The 26,575-nt window shown below is 41.3% G+C and overlaps 1 protein-coding gene across 4 annotated transcripts in view; it reads right to left on the minus strand.

Moving 5' to 3' along the window:
* Nucleotides 1-26,575, minus strand: part of DOK5 (docking protein 5) — a 44,447-nt gene that overhangs the window by 1,327 nt on the left and 16,545 nt on the right. Inside the window, exons 2-8 of one of the 4 annotated variants that reach the window (XM_030503243.2) lie at nt 22,379-22,486; nt 11,146-11,260; nt 10,927-11,046; nt 9,989-10,178; nt 8,485-8,620; nt 2,446-2,508; nt 2,120-2,240 (exon numbers count right to left, since the gene is read on the minus strand). In XM_030503243.2, the coding sequence (XP_030359103.1) occupies nt 2,120-2,240; nt 2,446-2,508; nt 8,485-8,620; nt 9,989-10,178; nt 10,927-11,046; nt 11,146-11,260; nt 22,379-22,486 (853 nt within the window). Of the gene's footprint in view, nt 1-2,119; nt 2,241-2,445; nt 2,509-8,484; nt 8,621-9,988; nt 10,179-10,926; nt 11,068-11,145; nt 11,261-22,378; nt 22,487-26,575 lie in introns of all 4 variants that reach the window. The other 3 variants (XM_030503242.2, XM_030503245.1, XM_030503244.2) reach the window with 3 other exon arrangements.

Consider the following 26,575-nt stretch of genomic DNA (forward strand, 5'->3'; position numbering starts at 1 on the left):
TTTCCAGCTTAACAAGCAAGCTATTTTCTAAATATAAAACAAGTAGGGTTTATCCATACAGTCTATTTATCTTGTGTCAACTCAATGCTGAATTGTTGCTTTAATAAAGGACTCTATAGTAAGGCACAGTAAGACCAATCCACTGATTGTGTCAGAGTGCTGCAAGCAGCCTTGTTCTCGTGTGCCACAGGCTGCCACCAGCAGGTCATCTTCCCATGCCCTAATTTATTGAACAAATGTGAACAGGCGTGTAAGTGCTGCCTTCATTATTCCTCCTTCCCCTGAAACATTTGCCGGGTGTAGCTGGGGCTTTTCGTGTGCTGCCTGCCCCCTCTAGTGTTGAAAAAAGGAAAAATAAGTAGCTTTTATCATTTGCAGAAAATCGGAGGACTAGAATGGAATATGGCTCTGTACGTCAGGGCTGACAGAGCTTGTAACTTTTAATCACATCTTGCGATATTCCATGTTCCGGAGCTTTATTAAAATCTCCAGCTTTATTAAAAAAAGTAAAATAAATGTCTATCATTATTTCTTGAGAAACTCCTACTATCTGAGAAGAACAAAAAAGACACACACACAAAAGCGACTAAAAGTTTTCCAAACCAGGATGTTTTAAAATATCTGCCTAGTGATTTCTGAACAGGTGGTGTTAGTAAAGGATATCTCCACGTTGGTACTAGAAAGCCCTGCCAGCTCCTGAGGTTTTCCTCTAAACACAGATTTACCTAGGGTTTTTTAGCAGGATAAGGCACCAAGAGCATGGCTGCCCCTTGGAGCAGCACACACCAGTCCTGGCCTTCGGGGATGACACAGAAATCAACCCATACCCTGGTGGGTTGATTCAGTTTCTAATGCCCCTGTGATGAAGGGAAACTGCTTCAGTCCATCTTTATCATCCAAATGTTTAATCAAGCTCAGCCTTTATTCCGTATGTTTTGAGAATAAAGTTATGGTGGGTATTGGCTCCTTCCATTCCATATTCCAGGCTGATGCACTTGTATGAAGTGTTTAGTCTGTTTTCTGCCGACTTCTCTAATGCCCTTATCCTGACTTCACAACTCCGCAATACCAACTTCCATACAAACACTAACTCAGCCAATCCACATAGCTTAGAGTGGAAGAGTGTGTTTTGAAACACAAATGGGGTGTTGTTGTTTGACTACATGACTAGGAAATGCTGACTCTGGACCTCAGCGGTACTGAACACCTCCAGCTCCCACTGCAGGGGTGCCTCTGGGGAAACCAGCTCAGAGCAACAACAGCACACATTGGGCCCTGCACTTCTCACCATCTCAGGACACTGAAGTTCAGTTTTGAAACACAGAGGCATGGACGGCTCCCGCCAGCACTGCTGCAAACCCCACCAGGCACCCTTCCCGCAGCAGGGTGTGCTTCCCCTCCATACCCCCTCCATGCACCCAGTAACCACTAGGTGTCCTTTGGTGACCACGGAGGGACTCTGCAGCCTGAGGAGGTTTTCAGCCATGAAGAGACTGAGCTGTGATGCCTCTTGGGCTGACAGCAGAGGGGATATGGAGAAGACATCTGCCCATCTTCAGGCCATGCTGCAATGCACGGTGGCAGCACTGCAGCTGTTCAAGCAAGTTTTCTACAACTACTTATCATGGCCATTTCCTTTTGCTTTCCCTAATTCAGCTGGTTTTGAGGATGCAGTTTTGGTTGAATATACACAAAATGAATAATGAAGACTGCGTCATTCTTCCCATGAGGCTGCCATCCAGGGGAGAAAGGAGTCAAATGATTATAAGTCTGGCAAACAAAATCAGGTGCCATTAAAAGAATTTGGTAACAGAAAGGATTGGGCAATCTTGGTAACTGGACATCCTGTAAAAACTGTCAGAAAATTTGTCAAATGAAGGATCCCTCTCCAACAGGAAGAAGGGCACTTCCTGATTATAAACCCCTCTGCCAAGTTGTCCATCTTAAGGTGGGAAGTGCCCTTCCCTCCATCAACCAGACAGCACCGGCAACTTGCTTAACTGAACATCAGCCTTCAGTGAGCTGGACAGATACTGAAATGATTCAACAATGATTCAACTGAAATGATTCAACAACTGATCCAATTTCTGCACTGACTCTTCCCACCCCAGCCCCTTACCTTGGAGACCATAGAGCTTGCCAGTGCTGTGCTGTCGTGTGATGTGCTGCCAGTAGGCGCTGCGGGGCAAGGGCACCATGGTGCTGAGGGACACGGCTCGTTCGCTCATTTTCATCTGAAGCTGCAAAGCAATAAACTGATGTGAAGGAGACTGTGAATAGCACGGCTACTGGCTGCAAGGCTGCTAATGAAAGAGCCAGCACAGCCTCTCCCTCCCTCCATCTTCCGCCCTACATGAGCAGCAGTGACTAGCTCAGGGGTTAGTCTCCACGGGCACACACCACTCGACTTAGGAGGCCACGCTGCTGTTGCACACCAAAGCTCACCTTGGTGCTGCCCTGGTCCTGGGCTAGCAGTGCTTCCCCTGAGGGGAGTTGTAACTCAAGCAGCTGAAACAGAAACCAAGGATCAGCAGAAGGTAAAAGGCGGCTGGTATGCTTCCCCTTTAGCTGCAAAACCATCAGAGGGTCTTCCCAGCTACACAAGCAACTTCCCAAAGCTAAATACAGCTTCAGGACACCAAGAACCTGACTGGACATGTTTCACATGGATAAGGACAAGTTGTTCTTGTTAGTTTTTAAGCATTTTCTATTCATCTTTCCTACAGCTGAGGAACATATCAGCTGAACGGCATGGGAGTTCAACAAGAGATAACCGCATCCTTCAGCTAGATTGCTTGAAGGTGTGCTGGGAGGAGGGCACACAGGCTGCAGTGCATTGAGGGAAGCCCCATCTCACACTTCCTCCTCCATACAGGGCCTTCAGCTACGTTTTCTTACGTAATCACAGCCCCTTGTTATTTATACTATACTTACTTAACACAAAAATACATGAGAACGGACTACTTTAAGGCATTTTTTCCCCATTAATTCAACAAGATGTACGTGCGAGCTAATAAAAATATTTGAATTTTACCAAAAGCCTCACAGTGCAGTTAAAATTCTCCTCCCATAGCTCAGTTCAAACATACCAAGACTGCACTTGGCTTTCCCAATTTATAAAGAAAGCTTTTTGCAAAAGGATAAGTTTTACATTTTAATTTCATGAAACCTGAGGTGAAAGAACCTTTTACAAGACGATCAGTATATTTTAGAGCAAAACCAAACAGGCGAAGCAAGCACAGAAAAGAGGCGAGGGCTGGCTGTATCTGAACAGACACATTTCCAAGTTATTTAGAGGTGCCATCTACCTTCAGCCTACTCCTTGTACGGTGGACACTGTGCCTGTGATGTGAAGGTAAAACAAAATGAAACCCAGATCAGCTCCTGCTCTTAAAACACCCACCTCTGTGTCAGCTGGGTGTGAGTCACTGCACCAGGCAAGGTTCCACCTACATCACACAGTGTATTTCTACAGCTCCTTCACTAGAGCCCTGACACCCTTCACAGTGTCACCACACACACCTCAGCACCATGGAAACAAACAACGGGGGATCTTTTACTGCGAATAAAAATCAGCAGAGCATTGAGAGGATGGCATTTCCCTGTAGATGCCATTTTTGGTGGTTCCATTTGGCAGGTTGGACAGCAAGCTAAGGCAGTTCAAGCAACAGTCTAGCTGTCAGGAGTGCAAAAAACTGTTTTGGGAGGAAAGAAAGAGGCACAGCTAGAGAAACGTTAGACAAAGATACTGAGAAGGGCCAGAAAGGGTAACCCTCCTGAACTCAATCAGCAGGGGGAAGAATTAAAACCCCATAGCTGGAGATAAGAATTAGCATGTCATGTCCTGAATTCACAGCGCTTCATCAAACCACCTCAGACTGCAAGCAAAGGCAGCTTTAATGATGATTGATTTCGTTCTCACAATTAACCTACTGTATCACTGCAGCAACAGAAAGAGGAGAAATAACTTGCTAATGACCCGGCTTTATGCTGCAGAAGTACCTGGCACCGTAAGCAGGTCAAAAGCAGCCAGAATTGATATGCCGAAACATGCATGAGCAACATGTTGGGAGCAGAGCACCAGGCGGGGCACACAGCTCCACGTAGCAAACTGTTGTATTAATGGTAACTGGAGGGCACCTAATCTGGAGCCTCTTCCCCTCTTCTGCCCTGGGGAGAAGGAGAATGCTGAATCCTGAAACGACATCAGCATCCCCAGAGCAGTCTGAATGCAGCTCCCTGCACACATGGCAGGGATCAAGTTATGTTAAGCCACATTCAAACCAAAGAAGCAACAACAGTGTGAGAAGCAATGAGGGACAACACAAAGCCATCTGCAGCTCTGGTGGCTAAGAGAGATCCACAGAGGAAGGGGCTGAGGATGGGGAAGAGGAAGCTAACGCCAAGAGCAGCTGGGGAGCTGCTGTGCAACCTCCTGTCACCCAGATGAGACTTGGACAGAGCTATACACCAAGGCAGTTTGCTGAGCCACTGCACAGCTCTGAGTCAAACACAGGATGAGGTTGGTTTCCAGAAGATTAAGTATTTTCTTTCTTGGATTCCACCTTAACAAGCCGGCAAAAATGCATTTTTAAAAAAAAAAAAAAAAAAAAAAAAAAAAAAGTAAAAGTACTGATAAAACCCCAAACCACCAAACCCCTCCCCCCCCATACAACACAAAAACCCCACAAAAGCCTTAAAAAGAAACACCCGCACACCAACATTCTCTCAAGTTAGCTGTGAACATGGCTCCAAAAGGAAGGAAAAGAAAGAGGATTTAAGATTTTGTTAGGTTTCCTCATGTTGGACAATTCTATTTTCAAAGAACAACTTGCACTAGGTAAGCCTTCATCATGAAATCCCCAGCTGGAGAAGCTTGCACTCACTGTAGTTTTGAGGGGGTTTTCTTCCCAGGGAAGCAAATTTAAGTAATCCAAATCAATTAGAACAACAACTGCTTAAGAACCATTTGCTAAATTCATTACAACAAAACTACAGAATCGTAAACTAAGAGAAACAACTTCAGAAATTGAAGGGCACTAACTTTGCTGCTGATTTGACTATTACCCATTTTAAACCAATACTCACTATTCTCCTCTTATGTCAAAAGTAAGTGAGTAGCATTTCTACTCTTTATTATGGATCTCTGTGGAAACGGCCCAAGATAGTAGCAGGCTCCAGCCTGGTGAGAGGCACATCAGGTAGATCACACTTGAGTTGCTGAGAGGGGAAGAAATCAGGGAAGGCTGCCGATAAACCAGCTGATAGTAGCTTTCTATGAAGCACAGAGCTTTAGCTGCCAAAACTGGGAAGTTTGCTGTTATTACTTCTTAGTGACATGTCAAGTTGTAATTGCATTTTTAAAGCAACCTGAACTGAGAGCAGGCATAAATGATAGCAGTCAATTTACAGCACTGCTCCTGTGAGTTTGCACAGCAACCAAATACGCATGAAAATATAACCTGAATAGATATTTTCTTTCCATTTTTTGGCAATGCAAAAGTGAAAGGAGCAAAACCGCTGGATGAGATGAGCTACCAAATGACCAGAAAAGTTTCATACATCACTAAGAAAAGCCAGCTCTTTCTTCCCTTTAAAAGAAAAAAGGGAGAGATCTTTGGATTCACTGAAAAGGAAAATAAATGAAACCAACTCATGCAAGTGTCGCTGACTCTGGTCAGCGTATGCTCAGACCTCAGCAGAAAGCAACAGCACATTAACAGAAAATGTCAGGGTGAGGTTCCCAGCTGAAGAACCACTACTGCATCAATTTCCCACATGCATTTCAAGAGCCAGAGCCAGTTATAATCACGAACTGAACCAACATACTGTAATATAAAGAGAGCGACTGCTAGGGAGGTGACAGACACATTATAGCCCACATTCTCAACAGTACTTGGCAGCTTTATTTCACTCTAGCAGCATGGGATATTCAGCTGCTTGGTTTTTGGTTTTTTTCCTTCGTGCACAAGCTCCAGAAGCCCTCAGGAGCTTAATACCATCTTCACCCTGGTCTGGGATAATCATATCACTGATGTAGCAGTGGTTAGGATTGCAGGAGCAAACAGAAGACATGCAGTGTAGACTTCACTTCTCCCCACCATATCTCCTACCTTCTTTTATTTACCCTTTCTGTAAATAATAGCTCAAGCTTCACTAATATGAAAATTCACAGGGTAAATAATTCTTGGAGATAGAAATCACATAGACAGCCAAGCATGAAGTGCAGGCATCTCAAATTAAGTCCTTGTTGAGGCGTTCAAAAGCAGGATAAAAATACAGAGGAAATCACTCAATGTGAACAAAGATGTACTTTACAAATATTTTCTCATCAGCAAAAGAAGCCTCCTGAGTCTACTCTGATACAACGATGCTCTGCTTAAACTTCTAAATCTGACTAACCTTTAACTCCAGAGAAGCCACTGAGTCTTACTATTTCAGAACCAGACGACGTTTCTATGACGAACTTGGGAAACTCATATTCGAGGCATATGGACTCATCCAAAACTATTATATTCTGCTACTAAATTACAAGACTTTCAGTTCACCAGGAATATGTTCTTAACCCCCACTTAGCACTCTAGGGTCCATAAAATTAGATTTAGGGGCTACGGTTGGACACTGTTCGTGAAAAAGATTTTAGAGGTTGTGCAGCTGCTCTATATTGAAATCTACAGCAACTGTGCATCTGTTGAGTCTACTGGCACTTCTAAGATGGAAATTTTACAGCACAACATCAGACATCATGTATTAAAGATGCTATTACACAAATGTAAAACCAATAAATATGGAATTGCCTGTAAGCCTACTCACTATTCCTACAGAACTTATCCCTGGTTTTTGAAAATGAAGTTGTGCTTTCAACAGGTTACTCCATCGCTTCTGATCCTGGTGGGCTACAAATGTTAGCTAGTTATGCTGATTTAGCCTAGGTTAATTTTAATCTGCTTGATTTAGTTGGTGTTGAGTACTTGTATCATCTACCCATCTGTCTCAAGTCAGATAATTTTGGATATTTTTGAACATGAACTCCCTTCGTTAACTAGAACTAAAAGGTTCTTAGTTTTAAACAAAACTCAAAAGCAGCAAAGATGGTGATAGATGATACTTTATTGGGAAAGGGAAAAATACCAGTGCTGCTGGCTGCAGGGTTTACCTGCTAGTTCTAATGCTTTTAAAAGCAAGCAAGCAAAGTGACAAGCTCTTCCTAGTGAACCTGGAACTACTGGGAAAGCGTGTCTCCAAATGGACACAGGGCAGAGGCTGTCACACGAAAGGCTAGAAGTCAGTACTTCATCCTCAGACAGACACAGTGCTCTCCCTTGGGCTTTACAGAAGGGAACACATTGTAATGACACTAGCCAGAAGTTAACAGAGCAGCATCAACTGAACACTAGTATATCACACTACATAAATATAAATATATAGTGTTTTATTTATATATGTAAAACACTAACTAGGCTCTTTCCTGGTGAAATTAAAGGCATTGCACAACCCACATAGAAACAGACTCGAATTTTCCTCACTTTCCCATTTCATTTATCACAGGATCATAGAACCATAGAATAGTTTGGGTTGGAAAGGACCTTAAGATCAGCTAGTTCCAACCCCCCTGCCGTGGGCAGGGACACCCCACACTAGACCATGTCACCCAAGACTCCATCCAACCTGGCCTTGAACATTGCCAGGGATGGGGCAGCCCCAGCTTCTCTGGGCAACCTGTGCCAGTGCCTCAGCACCCTCACAGTAAAGAACTTCTTCCTTATATCTAACCTAAACTTCCCCTCGTTATCCCACCTGTTAATAAGGAGTTAATAAAAGTCTGATACACATTAGCTGCAAGTGTCATAAACTGCCTTCCTTAGACAGAATGCTTTTGGAGATCCCACACTATCTTTTCTCAATCTGTATGTTAGTTTTGCATCTTACACTTCTATATCCTTCCAGCCATGTGTTGTAAAACAAGTTCTAGATACAAAAAGCACTTGTGGAAAACAGACATCCACAAAGATATCAGACAAACACCTCGTCCTCCCCCTTAGTTTAATCTGAACCATATGACTCTTTCCAAATCATCCTTGGAGTGTAGACATCAATTAGCAAATGGAAAACTGAGCATGAGCCACAACATCTTGCAAATAGATTGATGAAAACTGCTTCCAAACAAACTCATGATGCTGATTAATCAAAGGAACCTAATGAGAATGTGCACTGACAGGAGCTTATCATCTCTGTGTTGATTCACACTTAGTGCTAGCTTTGCAAACACAAAAAAAATCAAGGACTAAGTTCCCTGTTTTGATTCTTGAAAAGCAGTCCCAGTTTATATATATATATATTACCCTAACTGTAATCAGGCAGAATTTAATAAAAGCAATAATCAGACTGCTTACTATCTGTGAATCAAAACTTAAGATCACATTGAAGAAACATATTGTTAGTTGATGCCCACTGTGAAGCAACAAATATAACAAGCAGCCGTACCATTGAATTTTTCACACTCTGCAGCAAGCGCTCGTGTTGTTCTGCTATGGCCAAAGCAGCCGAATGAACCTTCTGATAGATTGCTTCCCCATCTCTGGTCTGAAAGATGAATAGTCCTTCTCCTGTGTCACACATCCTGCCAAAGCAAAAACAGATGGCATCCAAGTGTGAGATTTAAGTTTACATGAGCAAGCAAAAGTTTATTGTGCTGCTCTAGAAGTGCAATTGCACAAGCAGTAAGAAAACAAAGGTTGATGAAATATGGAACAAAGTCACCTCAGTCTTTGCTTATGGGTCTTAGCAGCCCGGGTCCAAACTTGCTATTTTAGCCTACATTTGTATTGCTCTCGCCAAATAGGGACGCAGCTAAGTACCACTGATCTATTTTAAGTGCTTAAGCTCTAGAGAGATCATGCACAAGACACAGATTTTTAATATTTAGACACTATCTAGAAATCTGTGCCAGGCAGGTTTGTCTTCCTCTTGCAGACTTTTAACACTGCCTGTAATGAGCTTTGCAGAGTTTTGTCTTCCACTTGAAACAATAAATATATATCCTCAGCATCCCAATTGCATTGTCCTATCATGGCTAATGCATAATCAGCTAAATAAAAATGTATCCTTTCCCCCCCCCAAGGGAGCTAAATTCTGCAGTAATACAGAAGATGGACATTTAAACACCTCTTCCCTTTCCAGATAAGTTAATTGTATGATCTGTTTCTCTTTTACTATTGTAATTCTTTAACATGCTCATCCAAAATAATGCATCCATATCCTTTAGAAAGGATTTGATAGCTCAATAAACACGTGCTCCAACTTCAGCCAGTCAAAGACTTCAGCTCATTAAAACTGAGCTGCAGGAAGCAATACAGAACATCATCTCTAAAACAAGGAATTTCATTCAAATTTATTACAAATTAATTTGTCAAAAAGATGGAAAACAGTAATACACTCAATGGAAAAAGAAGAGTTCCTGCTCCATTACTTCAGTTTGCTTTTGGGAAACAACTTGGCACTCGTTGCTCCCAACTTCAAATTCCACTTCTAGTACAGAACCCATAACTCTGTGCCCAAAGGGTACATGATGTTCACTCCTTCTTCCCCGATCTGTCTGTCCAATTCTCTGTCTCATATATAGCTTTATTGAAGAACAACCCTATGCAGTAATATACAATGCTGCCAGCCTTCACCCTGCAAACCCCTGGGATACCTCAGCTCCTCCACCCCCATCCTCAGGCACTTTTATTTGTCAACTGCTTCCTTTCAGGCTGCGACCTGGGATTAAGAGAGGTTTTTTATTTGGTTGTATTTTTGTTTCAATTTTTATCATATATTTTAATATATAAATTATGTTTATGAACATATAAATAATATATATTATTATTAGCAGCGGGTACAGATTAGCCTCTGTCTGAAGATAAGCTCTCATGTCCTTCAACACCCTGCAGAAGTGGTCCAGACCACCACCGAGGAAAGCAATGCAATGTAGTGAACACAGACCTACCTCCCAGCTTCAAACGTGAACCAAGAGGGGTCCCGTCCATAGCGCCGGAGGGCACTTAATGGCCAAGAGACGAGTTTTACTCTGGGATTCTGGATGTCCCAAAGACAGATATTCTCAAATGTTATCTGCAAGGTACATTCCCCATGCACATCTAAATTAGGGGATGGCATCAAATACACATTGAATCTCTCTGGGAGAAAAACAAAAGGTTAGTCTAAAATCCCTGCCCATTAAATGTGCAATTCATTAAAGGAATTTCCTGTTTTCCATATATAAGATCTTATTTCCACTTAGAACAATTAATTCAAAAACAAAAGACTCAATTCCTTCCAGTAACCCAATAAACTTCATGTCTGGGGCAGTCAGAATGCTGCATTCATAGGGCATCAAACATTTGTGCATGCATTCAGACACTGAATAGAGTGGCACCATCATTACCCTGATATTTGCAAACAATTACTAAAATTGTGTGCATGAATAAACACATTGCAATTGCATTTCTGCATGTAATCAGTTCATTTGCATAGGAAAGTGAAGTAGCCATGGCCTCAGGTTTTGCATGCAATTACTTTATAGATTTGCTTTGCAATGCTGCCAAAGAGCCCCAGTCACAGACTGAAACTGTTGTACAGACATCATACAAGAATACACAAAAAAAAAAGACAGTCCCCATCTTCAAGGGCAACTAACTTGTCTCAGAAAAGAAAGTGCTTCTCCAAAATAATTCTTGTTACCTTACTTATTATCTCTGGTAGCAATTAAAAACACCCAGAAGTCAAAAATAAAACCCCAAACAAAAACAACCCCCCACAAAACACGAAGAAGGGCTTGGAACAAACAATTTTGCTCCATTTTACTTCTGATATTCATGAGCATAGTCCAAAAGACTTTAAAATAATGCAAATAAAGATTTAAAAGGTCAACATTTATGTACCTACCACTCTGCTCCCTCTCTACTCCAGATGCCAGCAAGTCCGGCTCTCCAAGGCTAATGTCATTAATCCGCGTTTCAAGACACTCCATCTGCAGCACCTTGCACCACTCATCTGCCTCAAGTTCTGTATAAATGCCCAGAAAATCTGTGTGTAGGTATATAATACATTTATAATTTCACAATTAATGCTCTGTTTGCTAAGGTGCATTGCCATTTTACCCACCTGACTCACAAGCAAAGGTTTTCGATGTGTCATCATTGAAATAAATTCCAACAGCATGCTTCTTTGTGCTTTTTGGCATTCGTAATATATTCTTCACATTATTGAGCTCTGTGACCTGAAAAAGCACAAGTTAGAGTTTTAATTAGGAGCTTGAAAAGATATATATCTACTATTGACTGAAGAAGGAGACAAAAGAATCATATTTAACAAAAAGCACAAAGAAGCATGCTTAGACAATCAACTTGAAGACCCTGGATGACAAAGCAGCCACATCGTCCAGTTCTCTCTTGTCTGTATATGAGCTTCAGTGCAACACCATCTGAGCAGGATTTTAGCCAAGAGGCAGATGGAATCAACGCTCACTCCAGTTTGAGAAATATTTATGTGAAGAACATGAGATAAGACCAACCTGATGTAGCAGAAGCAGAGAGGTGAAGATAAAAACCTAAAGGATTCACCCATTTGGAGGAGCAAGTCCAGTTCCAGCACAGCTTTCATCGTGGAGGACAAAACTGTAAGAATGGTGAAAAGCTGCTCTCTAAATTATTTTTTGATGGAAAGTTGAGGATTTGTTAAAATGGTCCACTTAAAAAAGCACAGTTTTAGTTATTAGAAAGCTTTTTAGCATTAAAGATTCACAGACTTGTAATCACAGATTGCTGTTGCTTGGCTGCCAAAAAACGATTGGAAAAACAGCTTTCATGCTGAAAAAATAAACATGTATCTGTTACCCTGTATATAGCTTTAGTAAATATATACTATAGTTACTTCATGTTTCTAACATCCACTTTTTACCTTCACAACCATAAGTAACACTCCTAAATTTGACTGAGGAGGAATTTTTCATTATTTAAATTCTTTTTAATATAAGGCTAACACCCAGAGAGGGAATCAGGAAATTATATTCAGATATTCATTATCAGAAAATATTTCACTGATTCTTTAACATGGTTGAAGATAGACAAAGAGAGGGAATTTAACAGAAATGTTCCCAAAGTTGTACAACCTAACAACTTGACTGCATTGGTCTCCCTAGTTCTGTAGAATAGTCTCATATCAAACTGCATCAATTCTAAACAAAGAAATGCAGAAATTGTCTTACAGATAGGACTCAGGAAGTATAAAGAGTTATCATTGTGGAAGGGTCTAGCAACAGAAACCACTCCTCTAGAGCATCTTGGGATCGCCAGCATAACCCCCTCCATCTCTCTGGCCCTTCGTCCTAAATCACTTTCTTCTTGGGGTCATTTTATTGCACATTCTCTGCCAGCAGGGAAGAACAGACAGCCAAACCTCAAAAAGGTAACCTTACTGTGAATGGAAGGAACAAAGAGCAGCTGGTGGGCAAAATAAAAACAAATACTAGATCCAGTGTCTGTGAACTCATTTTGTGGGCAGTAGGTAGAAGGAAATGATGGAAGGAACATCCCATGGGGAACATGCCAAACCTTCTGCAAAAGGTTTGCAGAAACAGCCAAATTTAGCTGCCAAATTTAGAGCTCAGGTTTTTATAGCCTCCAGGTTCAAGATTTTGAGAAGTGTCAAAACTGAAACTTCCTAATTGTGATTTAATTTTGCATGAGCATTTTTTTATTCTTCCAGGAAATCCTGTGATGGAAGCACATCCCTCAGTGCTAACAAGGCACCGACAAACTCATTGTTAAGAATGACAAATCTGTCATAACCTATTCCCATCGTTCTCAGCACAAGACAGGTCAAGCACAAATTGCCAGCTGCCAAGCTCAACTCTCATATATTTTTCTCATATGCCAAAAAAAAGATTCAAATTCAGGAAGGAAATGTTCATTCAGGACAGCAACTACCTTGACATTTATACTGAGCACATTTACATTTTCTGCAAGTGAATGTGCTAATGAAGTTTTGTATCTACGAGTACAAAAGTTAGCAGAACATAGCCGTACATTTTGGTAATGAATCATTTAGCTACCTAGGATTTGTCCTAATGGAAAGCTCATTTCTTAAGATAAGGCATGTCACAATCCTGCAGCTGGATATCCCAGTAATTGTCTCTAGCCTGGTGAATCCTGAGGATGCTGTGATAAGGCTCAGCGAGATTATGAAAGGGTTATACTAGTCAGGGAATAGTAAACTGCCTCTCCATGCTGGCTGAGGAGCCAAAAGCACTTCCAGCAGTTAGGAGGCTCAGCAGTACCACCTAGTCAACTGTTGCCCATGGTGAGGGGTAGCACATACTGTCTCAGCCCGGAGCAGGGAGACATCCTACATGGCAATGAGTGAGAGAAAGGAGACTTGACCATGTGGGATGATGCCTGCTCCCACAGAGTGCTGGGAAAGAAAAACCAACCAACCCACCCAAACAGCATCACCAATGACCCTGTGTTCAAAGTCATGCACCTCCGGGGCAGATGGGAAAAGACGTTCATAACGCTGCTAGGAACATGAGAAAGACAAGATTAAAACATTTCTTTGCCTGTCTATACCAAAATTTGCTTTTCTTGCCTAGACTAAAGGAGAGACGTTCCTTACCACTATTTCTTCTACTATGATTCCAACCTTGTACACCTTACCTTCATCACTCCCAGCATCTCTAAGACCAGACTTTACCTCCCAAGTTGCTGCAAGCTGCAACTACTGCCCAATCTCCCTACAAGAGCTCCTAGAGCCTCTGCATCCCTGGCGCAGAGAATCTGTCACCCATTTCCTCTCATTTTTGTACTACTAGAAACATCCCATACTTGCCAGTATCTACACTCAAGTCTCATCTCTGCCCATCCAGCATCTTCCAGCCTTGCACACTGCTTCTTAAGTGTCATATCCAGACTGCAGCTCTAGGACTGCATCATCTCTGAACCGAGCCACAGGGACTGGGATTTGCTCCTGACAATACATCAGATAATTGTGGTCTCCCTCCAGTCCAGGGCTTCACATCAGAAGCAGCTGGTCGCTCCAACAAGATTTACCCTGCATACAGCGTAGGTCAGAAGCCACAGACATGCGCTGCAACCCACAATTCTCTTTCTTTAGGTCTCCCAGTCAAGAAAAGTTTCTCCGAATGTTACACACAGCAGCTCCATCCTGTGGCCCAGCACAGCAATCTCACTTCTCTCTCCAAGAGAGAACAGCCACTTTTGCTGCAGTCACTTCAGTCGACCATTAGGGAGTTGTGCGGAACTCAAGGTGTCCAGAAATGTGGTGGCTGGGTGACTACACCTCATGACAGCAAAACTCACTACTCCTGCATTCCTCTTTAGAAACAACTGAACACGAAAAAGGCACAAATATAATGGCATCACTGTTTTGGAACAGAGAATAGCAATTTTTTTTTCCTTCTTATCATAAATTCTTCTCAAAAGCCAGTTAGTTATTGCAGTAAAGTACTTCTTTGTAATCCCAAATGCAGAGTAATATATTCTAATAGAGATTTTACAAGAATCAGCTCATGCTTGAAATCCCAAAGTTCAACATTATGAACAGAAAAATTTGTTTTCATTTAAACATGCCTTCTCCTACATTTGCTTTTTATTACTGTACTCCCTCTAAGTATACTGTGGTACAAAGAAGACAATGCAGATTACCTAAGACATTATTTGTCTCATCTATTGCCTTTGCAGTATTCACAGTGGCCTTTTTTGCCTTTCTGGGGTATCAACCAGCAGTTAATTCATCTTTTTAAGTGCAAACTCTCCTTAAGTCAACACAAGAACAAAGGATGAAGATAGAGAGCACATGAGAGTGCCACTGACCTGAGCGTTAGTGCAAGGGTGACTCAGACTGATGGGGTTTTCCTTAGGTCTGCAAGGTGGGTGTACAGGAAAGGGAGGAAGAAAAAAGGGGTACAGAGATGGAGTGAACAATTTAATTATATGAGGATGTTTCTTTAATATGTTTATCAAGCTCTACCCTGCATCCCTTCCTCATCACTTCACCCTACCTCTGAGTGCTATGTACTGGGAGAAGGGACAGGACAGAGTCCATAGCTTGCAGCACAGCAAGTCAGGTGCTTCCAGGAATTACCTTATGTCCTGTGTGAATGCACACAGACTGCACTGCAAAGCACAGCAGCTGTGCACCAAAAACACACCTGCCTTATAGCCTGGTCAAATAAAATTGCAGGCAATTTCACCCCTTGGACAATAACTTGAGGAAATACTGAAATCAAATAGCATTGTGTCATTAACTTTACCGATCATCATATCCTTTATAACTCGTGTTTTAGCTCTGAACTGGGCGGGGGGGGAGGTATTTATATTTAGAGAAATGCTAGCTACAACATTTGGCAGCTCCTGGGTTATTCTGTGCTGCATTGACTGCTTGAGAGCTCTTGTATAATGGCATTTCACAGAGCATGGTCCGAAAGTCTCCACATCCATCTGAAGACTTCCTGATGGCATTTGCTTCTGTTGAGCAGCACAAGCTGACACCAAAGCATTGCCCTTTGAAGGGTGACGGACGGGCAGTCCCCAGTTCTGACCTCTGACCCAGGTCCAAATGTCTATACTAGTATGCACATACCCAAGTCTCTTCCCAGATAGTTTCAGATAGATAGTTTCACACCTAGCAGACACAAGGAGCTTAACAGATGGACAAAATCTGGCACTCTGGGACTGTTTCTGAAGTCAGTGTCACAAGTGCTAGCATGCAGAAGAGTCACCTGCATTCCATCCTTCAGCTCTTGCATACCTTCTGTCGCGGACACAACCTTGTGGCACCCACTTTTTTTGTCTGGCAAATATACTCTCAATAAGCAGCTGCCCTCTCTTCCCTTTGGGGGCTGCGCTGCTGAAGCTGCCCTCACCCTACGGAGGTTCAGAAGTTCTCCAGGGTGGTAACAGCCCCTTCTGGCAAGGCCAAGCTATTCCTGCTGCCAAGGCTCAACAGTGCACCTGCGATCCTGAGGGAGAAGTTCTCTCATGATCACTTAGATCTCTGACCTGCTGTGTCACCCAGCAAGGTGCTTCAAAATGCCATCATTATCCCAGGTGCCTGACCAGCCTTCCTGTTGCTCACCCTTGTGTAACAGATGGTTCAAATTGTCTGGCACATATGTAATGAATTCACACTGACGAAGCGGCAGGCTGCTAACATCCCCTTTTCCATGCTTTTGGAGAGGAGTCAGGAGCAGACACCAAACATCTACAAACATTTGAAGCTTAAGTTTACCTTTTTTGCCACACCCCCCCCCCCCCAACTTTCCTCCTGCCAACCTCTTGCAAAACAGTGGTTTCATGGTTGGTTTAACTGATGTATGATTTATCTGAGATTAATACGTAATGCACATTTATTAACTTAATTCTAAAAACATGGATAAACCACAAATATCAGACCTAAAAAAGTATTAACAGAGAAATCACAAGAATGAAATTTTGTCTGGGGTTAAAGATGTCCCTTTGCATACTTTTCCCCTTTACTTTCAAGTCTCCTTTGTTAAGATGACAATCCATGTAATTGAAATACATTTCATCAGATTAAAAACTAAAATACTTGCAGAGCTGTGTGGTAAGAGAGTTCTGAACCAGGAATAGGTATTAATCAGTCATTTCCCTACTGACAGATAGGGACGGCAGACAGAGCTTCACCCTGACCAGATACATTCAGGCAAAAATTTTTCCATGTCTCTCATTCCCTTCAAGAAGATGCCAAACACTCTGTTTATTAAAAACAGTCTTTGGCATTCAAACTATTGTTTGAATTCATACATAAATCTCAAATACGGGTAGCCTTTCAGAATATAACACAAGGGAATGAATTTATTACCTACACAACTGCCACGTTCAGTGGTTGTTAAGTATCTTGTATTTTAATCTTAATTTAGGACTTCATGGTTCTGTCTTTCTTGGTTTTCTGGAAATTCCCCCCATGATGAGTACAGGTAGAACACTTCCCAGGACACACCAGGGGAACAGCTGCTGCTGTTGCAATTCCAGGCCAGTCCTGCTTATAAGATTTGCCTATATATATCCAAGTTACTAAGTATACATAACACACTATGATTTTAAATAGGTTTTTTAAATGTTTCTTAAAAATATATAAATATAATCTACAACCATGCCTGTATCTCCTTTCTTCAGTGGGAAAAATCTGCCAGTTTTCCCTTGTTTACCTACAGAAGGGCACACACTGACTTATTCAAAGAAATTAAAGCCAGGAACAACACCCAGATTTAGAAATCCAGTGTTTACCATCACTCTCGGGGCTGCTCCTTCACTCACGGGATCAGTGGACCCATGCACAAAGTTTGTCCTTCCATAATGGAAGGGCACGCATCTGCTCCACAGACTTGCAAGGAGCCTCGCTGTATGACAGTATAGTGAAGATACCAAAATATCCTGACAAGTTACTTTAATTCTTTTAAAGCCTCAACCTAAACATTTCATTCATATTAAGTGATAGTATTCATTAAAATAAATATTTAACAGATAGTTATTAGTAGAGTGGTCATACTTTAAACATTTAATTTGCTACCAATACAGTTTTGCATTAGCAAGTCTAGAAAACAATTACAAATTACACAATTCAATTTTCCAAATGGATTATTCCTTAACTAGACAGAAAGACTCTTTAAATTACTTCTGCTGTTTCAAGGCAAGATTAATACAATCAGATTAAAACTTAGATCCCCTCAAGGAATCAGTATATTCCTGTCAGCAGTGTGCAATCAGTTGGTTTTGTATTGGAATATTAAGGATTCTTCTGGCACACTCAAAGTCAAAAGTCACTAGAAGAAATAAGAATTTCTTTCTTCCTCCAATATTATTTTGTTAAAGCATATAGTAATTTGTGGTTGATTATTTACATTTAACAAGTGAAAACTAGACAGGTACCTGAAAGGCAACTCTGTGTAGGTTCTGTAGCCTGGATCCTAATTATTTTCTGTCTATTGTGGGACCAGGTGAATTAAATGGGCAATTTGCTTTGTGTATGTAAATTTCCAGTTCACTTCACAAGCAACAGATGACTGTTCTCAGATGACCTGTATTTTAGGACACTTTAACCTTTCGACTTCTTAAAATAGAGAACAAGATGAGAAAGGATTTAAAGGTCAATAATATATATATATATAGTCTTTATTTCTTTTGTCATTTTAAACTTTCAGTGGCAAGGATGTCAAAATGCAGCCCCGGTGCAGGGGTGCAGTAGAGGACACATACATCAGGCATTCAAATGCAAACAAACTGGACCCCCCAATATAACAGAAACACCACTGAGACACCCCAGAGACACTGCTTGTGACCCAGATGTCAGGTGGCTAAAGGGAAGACCTTGACTGGATAAAGGTGCCAAGGAGATGATGTACGGTCTCAGACCACAGCAACTCAGCTCCAGTGACTGGTACCACCACGGTGCCAGCAGAACAAATGCTCTGGACAGCCTTTTTCCACTAATAAATTGAAGTAACATTTGCACTGTAATTCATCACAGAAAGAAAAAAAGCAACAAAATCAAACAATTTAACACTTCAGTGCAGGAAGCAGGTGCTACTGCAAAATTAGCTCCATTCATCATTTTAATTTTTCTACAGTTTTATGATGAATTCAACCTTTCCTGAGATTGATGGGGTGAGTGGGGGCTCCTCAGTTTTCTGGATTTGATGCTGCTTTCAACAGTGTTTGAGAACCACCTCAGAACGATGCAGGAAGTTAACAATCGTATTTCTGAAACACTGGTAATCTGTAAGTGAGGTTTTCCTCTAACAGTATCATCTGTCAGACTGAACTGCATTCATCCTTAGATTCATTAGCACAGGCTTATGACACAGTGACATTTGACATATTAACAGCACTGGCTGGGCTTCTCATTTGTAGTATTAACTTTATTGTCAGCTGCAGCGAGATGCAGCCTTCTGTCCAGGAGTGACAGAATTGGAATTCTCACAGAAAAGCCTCCACACACCATCAAGCTGTTATTACAACAGCTGCTCATGCTGTTACATATCAAGACAACAGCAATGACTATCCTAGACCTCTGGATGATGTCTTGAGTACCAAAGTCCCATTAATATTATATATCAAACGAGGTGACAAGTAGAGTTAGTTGAAGGCTGCCATATCAAGTTGTTTGTTGGGGTTTATTAATAATTAACTATGCTTTTTATAAGAATCAGTTCAACTATAGAGCTGCATAGAGCAGCAGAGACATGTTCTCCTTTTTCAACACCTCATATTTAATACTGTTAGAAGCTGCATCATTCACCACCTTAGAATTTCACACATTTACAAAGCTTACTTAAAAAAGGAACTGTTTTTTCCACCTGTGCTTTTTGTAAGTTAACGCATTTTAGCCAGAAAATTATATTTACTATTCACTAGCTTTCATTTCAGAAAGGTTCATTAAAAATAAACAGGATCCATCAGCTTGTATAGCTGATGACTCCACAACTAGAGGACAGCCTCATTTACCATCACAGGGTAAAAACAGGGATACTGCAGAGCCCCATTACCAAACAACAACACTGGGTAAGTGACAACCCACTGTCCTGGGCGATCACACTGTACTTGGTTAGCACTGCTTCATTACAGAGTGGCGAAGAGGAGTGATAAATGTGGAGAACAAATGCTGATGGCAATCTTCCAGGGCAGCTCCCATGGGGCCATCCAGCCTGTCTGCACCCCAGTGGCTCTCAGCAAGTGAATCCACAGCATCCAGTTCCCGTGCTGGGAAGGGAGATGTCCATTTTAACAGGAGGACTTCAGGTTTCCTGGCAGAAACCTCCATACTGCATCCCATAATTTGGGTTTACATTCCAGGGACCTGAAGCAGACAGAAGTCTAGGGGAAGGGCTCAGGGTGATTGGAGCTGGCAGTCTAGCTCGACAGGTCCGAGACACCAAAAAGCAATAGAAGCTCAGATGGATCACCTCAGTCCACGTAAGACTCATAAGACTCAGACCCTAAGGCACCTCACCTGACCCTTGCCTCCACCCACCCCCCTTCCCAGGAAATTTAGGAAATAATCATCTATCAGTTCACTCCAGTGCTTTCAGGAGGACACAATGCATTCAAATGTGGTTTACTCCTCCAAAAGATAAACATTTCTTCCCCTCAAGACATGAGGATTTAGACCTTCATCCTGCTTGAAAGAACACCTAGGTTTGGCCAAGTTCTGATAAAAACCACACAAAATATGTGTGCAAGATGTCTTACTGCTATGATATTCCTCAAACCCCAGTCAAAACTAGGATTTGCTTTAATGCCTTTATTACAGCTCTGACTACGTACAGTTACAGCTTTCAAAAGCAGAAAGCATAAATTTGCAGCTACTAAACAGTTAATTCCCATTGACTGATATGGGAGTTTGATCATTGTTTATTCCTGTCACATAAGCTACCAGAGAAACCCAGAAGTTAAATTTATAGAAGAAGCAATAGCTTAAAATTAACTGTTAACTATAGACTAAGCTTGACTTATAACTGAAAATCCCTCCAAGGTAGCAAGACTTTCTGTGGTGCATTAGTCTGCAGATCCAGAGTCTCGTGGTTTAAGACCAGCCAGTAATTCAGAACCAAGCAATCGCTCACTCACTCACTCCGCTCCTTCTGCCCCCCCCCCCCGATCCCAGACGGATGGTTAAGAGAATCAAATGAATGTAAATTCTATGGGTTGAGATAAGAACAGTCCAGCAACTAAGGTATAATACAAAACCACTACTACTACCACCAGTAATAATGATAAGGGAAATAACAAAGGGAGAGAATATAAAACTAAAAGGGGAAAAGAAAACAATAAACACAAGTGATGTACAATACAATTGCTCACCACCTGCCGACCGATACCCAGCCCGACCCAAGCAGCGATCTGGGCCTTCTAGGTAAGTCTCCCCAGTTTATATACTGGTCATGAGATGCTGTGGTATAGAATACCCCTTTGGCTAGTTTGTGTCTGCTTTGTCCTGGCTTCCTGTGCCCCCCCCTCACTGGCAGAGCATGAGACTGAAAAGTCCTTGATCAGAGTAAACATTACTTAGCAACAACTAAAAACATCGGTGTGTTGTCAGCGTTGTTCCCAGACTAAAGTCGAAAACACAGCACTGCACCAGCTACTAAGAAGGAGAAAAATAACTGTTACAGCTGAACCCAGGACACAGGTAGGAAACTGCTGTTGGGTTATATATGTGACAAATAAGTGCTAATCCTTCTTGAAAGAAGAGAAAAAAGTCCAGCCTCATTAGATTCCTCTTGGATTTCATATTCATTACCTAATGTGAACTTCAAGACAGTTTGTGCTGCTAATACATTGCATTAATACAATGGAAGAAATACAGATTTGCATCAATAATTGACAGAGCCATACTACTATAAATGCAGCATTTCACACAAAGTTGGAAATTGTCTTATACACACCCTCACACACATCAGATGAAAAAAATGCATTTCTCATTACTTTTGAAAGTTGTTCACTGTAAATCTGAACGAACTATTTCTGGCCATGACTTACTACAAATAGCCACAGGTTTTATGACCAATCCATTACAAATTACATGGCATGCAAACAGACAAGTCTGAATTCACATTTGGTATTCCCTCAAGATTTCCTCCTAAATGTATGTCAGAGTAAGTATGGCTCAGCCTCAAGCTGAGCTGTGCTCACTGACTCCTAGGAATTAAGCACATAATTCCTAATCTTCTAATATATTAAGCTTTTGCCAACAATGATTCTTAGTTAAAAGGTTTCTTATTTTCACCTCCATGCCCAGGAGAATTACACATGTAAATTCTCAGATGAATATGAAATGTGCACACAACTCCAGAGAAGCGATTAGAGGGGAAAACTTCAATCTTTTAATACTTGTGAATTTAGCAAAGGTTTTCACACCATCATTGCAAGAAAAATTTGCATGTTGCCTTCACCTCTGTAGCTGTCTACTGTCTTCCCACAGATGCAATATCCTAGTCAAATGGGAACCTCTACGTACCAGCTTTTTGAATTCACGTTACCTTGGGTGGTTGTTACTGTAATTATGAAGAATAGGAGTCATTGCAAGTATTTCAGATCTGAATTTAAAGGGCTCAGAAAAGGGACATCTTCTTTAAAAATAAAGTCATTTTCCATTAGCTTAGCAAGATGCTTGCTACAAAACAGAAAACAGAACACTTTGCCTCTACTTCACTAAATGAAGGAACATAAACGTGGGTTTAGGACCTTGATAGTAAAAAAATTCCAGTTTTCAGGCAAATTAATACATGTCAACTTCAGATTTTACTCTTGATATTACATTATAAAACAAAATTGAGAAAAGAAACAACCTTGTGTCTTACCTTGTGATAACATCTAAAATAAGCAGCTCGTTCATCTGAGAATTTCTCCAGCCTCTTCGGCCCTTTGCTTGAAGCTTTTTTGAATACTAACCAGCATCTCTGGTAAATCTAGAAACACAAGAGAGTAAACTTGGCATCTCCAATGACTTGAATATCACTAATATTCACATAGATGTTAAACTCATAAATCAGCTGTTGCACTGGAGCTACAATTAATGACTCTCGGTAGCTTAGACAAAACATAAAATCAAGCTAATGGATACTTACTATTTCTTTTGAATTACGACACAATCTAAATTCTAAAGACAGTGCATGAATGCATGAAAGGTGCTAGGAAGAAAGAACTGTAATTATGCTTGCAAACGCAAGGCTTTTTAGCAACAGCTTTGTAAAAATAAGTGGCAGACTTTTCCACATGGATTTATTACAGGTTCCAGTCTTGCATGTTTCAGATGGACATGAAGAAAGCTTGAGCAGAGAGGTAAGAATACATCTTCCAGCACACAAGTATGAGAGATATTCTATGTGCAAGGATAAACAAGGATACACATAAGGGAGAAAGAACTGAATTGCTGGGTAGCAAGAAAGATCATTTAACTGTAGAACCCAGGACCATTCTGACAACTGGCATTTTGCTTTCAAAGTCCAGTTGAATTTAAACTCAAGCCATTTGTGGCAGACTAGATAAAAAAACAGAGTAGATAAAAAAAACCTCCTTTCCATCTACAGCATTAAGCAACTTCATCTCTCAAACTTCTGCCACCATTTCTCACAATCTTCCCACCTATTCTTTAACCGTGGTGCACTTTCTACCATCCTTTTACATTCAAACCACAGCTCTCAGCTCAGATAACATACTGTCAGTATAGAAGGAAAGAGTTATCAGCCTTGCCAACTGTTCACAGCCTACATCTAATTAGTAATTCCAAAGTAACACCTGGTAAGTTAGAAATAAAACAAAACTGCCACTAAAATCAGTGTGATTTCAAAGAAAAACAATCTGACCAGCCATTATTAAGTAGTTCACAGCTCTGACAGCACAAATTCACTGGAGTGATCAGTGACCCATCAAAACATCTCACCACCTCCAGCTAAGCCAGCACCGAACAGGCAACCAGCAGACAAGGCAACTCCATCCTTTGAACCCTTGATGGGCTTCTAACCAATGCATTCAGCATGAAAAAATTATGTCCATGAAAAGTAACTTTATTTCTGTATCCACAAATGTTTGTTAGTTGACTAGCTGTGTTTCTTTTGCCAGCTTTTAGCTGTTTCTATAAAGCTGCTCAGAGAAGCACATTACTCCCCCCAGCTTTATTATTCTGCCTCACATGTGGGTACTCACACTCCTGGCCCACTTGGCTGCAGAAGCATTTAGCATATGGACAGGCTGCTCTGATGCCAGGCACCAGCTGAACCTATCAAGATTTTCTTCCAATTTGCCAGCTTATTGGCCTCTCAACCTGTTCTGTTTAATGCAAGGGTTTGAATTGAATTGTTTAAAAATTACTAGACACTGACCCAAATGACAGCTTACCACCCAAAAAGCCATTTAGGTATGCACCTGCTTCTACTGGAAGAGACTTTCTACATTTACCTTCTGAGAATCCTGTTTGCTTGGCCCAAGCAGATAACCTCATCACACCTGATAAAATCTGTCCAAAACCCCACCCAAAAGAGATTGTCAAAAGTTTGAGTATTCAGCCCTTTTTCTTTTCAAAAAACCTATAGCTTTAACTTCAGCAATTAGAAGCCCATAGAAGAGAATAGAATCCTTTAGTAATGCATTTGCCATTGTACAACACACACAAAGACAACTGCAATGATGTCCTGTTCAGACCATCTGCACTCAGAAGCACCTCTCCGAGTCAGCAAGCACCCCAAAGCTGTAGCTGCAACAATGAGCTTAGCAGCACATGGAATTAGGGGAAGGACAGGAGAACAACATCCTAATACAAACAAGTGGCTAAAGTTTTGCTCTGCCTCCAGCTGGGCACAGATCCAGTACGGTTATCGCCCTCCCAGATGCCACCAGGAGCTTAAGTACTATTAACAATCAACTCCAGTCAAGCATGGTAGATGGCTTTAAGTTAGTGCTACCAGAATTTATTACTACAGCTCAACAATGACTAATACAAGACTAATTCTTGGATTTAGATCAGAATCAGGGCAAAGCTGGGGGAGAGGGACCAAAAACTATAAGTACCTCCAAGCATTCAAAAGCCAAATCTGCCTACAACACAAATACTGGTCTTTCAATTTTGGTTCTGATCCCATATTAGAACAATTCTCTAACAAAAGAATCCCAGGGTTGGAATACATTATATCAGTGCCTTAGGACATCATCATCATGACCCATGTAACTATACGTATAAAGAACAAATGGCATTCATGACGCTAACTCAATAAAACTGGAGGAAAGTCAGGTCCTTTGCTGGAGGAAAGGAAGGTCCCTCCTCTGAACTTCCTCCTCCTTCTCCTGCATGAGCTAATCAGCTCTCTCCTCTTAGGCAATCTCTAGGCAGAGAGATTCTAACCACAATAGTAGTTTAAAGTAGAATAAGGTATGTTGTTTGATAAGAGACAACAAACAATTTTTTGACTGAATATACTGTTCAAAATCCCATCAATGTCAATTGTTATTATGGTTATGATGGTTAACTCCTCTCTGCCGAGCTTACGTAAACAAATTCAAAAGGAAGATATATGCCCTCACTTGAAACCTGCTTAGCACCTTCAAAAATGAGAAAATGGAGCCATCAGGAACACTTATTAGTAACACAGTCCCATTTCTATGCTCCCATGACACGTATCTCTCACAGGTGAACATTCAACACCATCTTAACTGAGCATGAACTACATGGTACCCTAAACCTCTAGCAATAAAGTAATAAAAAAGGGTGTTGGACTAGGTGACCTTTAAATGTCCCCTCCAACCCAAACCATTCTATGATTCTATGAATAACCAATTTGGCAGCATCTGCCTAGGAGCACTGAAAGCCCTTCAACACACTCAATGCACAGATGATGTGCCTAAGACAGAGAGCTAATCACAGATCCTGTTATGAGCTACAATACAGAGCAAGTAATTACGTCTTTGATGCCATCACGATCTACTATGTGCCTGAAACTTGTCAGTATTTCTTCAGCTTGAAGAAGGTATGGGAACTGTTTACATTGATACAGCTATTTTGACAGCAGCAACATGAACCAGCCCCAAAAGCTCTCAGGTGCCTATTCCATCATGAATACTTAGCTCACTTATCCCTCAAATCCACATTTTCACTACTATGCCATGAATAGGAATTAGTTGAAAGTACTGCTGTAATTACTTCCACACCAAACACTTGGGCTGACAGTGATTAGATAATCCAACCAGCAAATCAGTATCTGATGTGCTGAGAGAGAACAGTAATAACTGTCATTTGCATAACACCTAAAATTTACAATGCTCTCCCCGTGAGATCTTCCAGAAAGTCTAACTCAGAAGTTAATTTGTGTACCAAAAATTAGCATCTACTTCCTACGGTCTCTCCTGAAAATTTCAGCTTCTACCAGCTTCCAATAGCCCATCAAGTAGGTAACAATGTAAAACTCAAGGGAAAGAACACAACTGTTTAAAGTGGATGATCCAAAACCCAGATAAGGGATCCAACATGCATGTCCAAGGTCACATCAAAACAGTTCTATTTTCGGCTCTAAAGATCAGCTGATATAAATCATTACCACAACTGAAGTCAAAGGAGGAGTCACTTCAAAGGAATGATGCAATCTGAGTATTCGGATATCTGCCTCTCAGCGCTATGCCTTCGAAACCAGGCAGGATTGCTCAGACCGTCCCATGCTCCACACTGTGAAGCAAAGGAGCTATTAACCTCAGCTGGAACTGGTCATCATCTGGTTGAGTAGACTGGAAACATTTCTTGTGACTTGCCTGGGTTCCATGGTTCAGTTGTGGTTCGGGAATACTCTCATGCAGAGAGGGAAGCTGAAACCAGCCTTGCTGTCCTACATGATGACCCAAACCGCTGGACTGCCCAGGCGAGGGCAACCTGTCAGCCTTCACCACCTCCCAGCTGATCAGAAAGGCAAGATAACCAAGAGCTACATTTCTGAGTGCCTACAAATGTCATTCTTTGACATGAAGCACAAACTATTCCACGCAGGAAACAAACATTTGAATTTAGAAACGGAAAT

The sequence above is a fragment of the Strigops habroptila genome, chromosome 13 (assembly GCF_004027225.2).
Source record: "Strigops habroptila isolate Jane chromosome 13, bStrHab1.2.pri, whole genome shotgun sequence".
NCBI classification, from domain to species: domain Eukaryota; kingdom Metazoa; phylum Chordata; class Aves; order Psittaciformes; family Psittacidae; genus Strigops; species Strigops habroptila.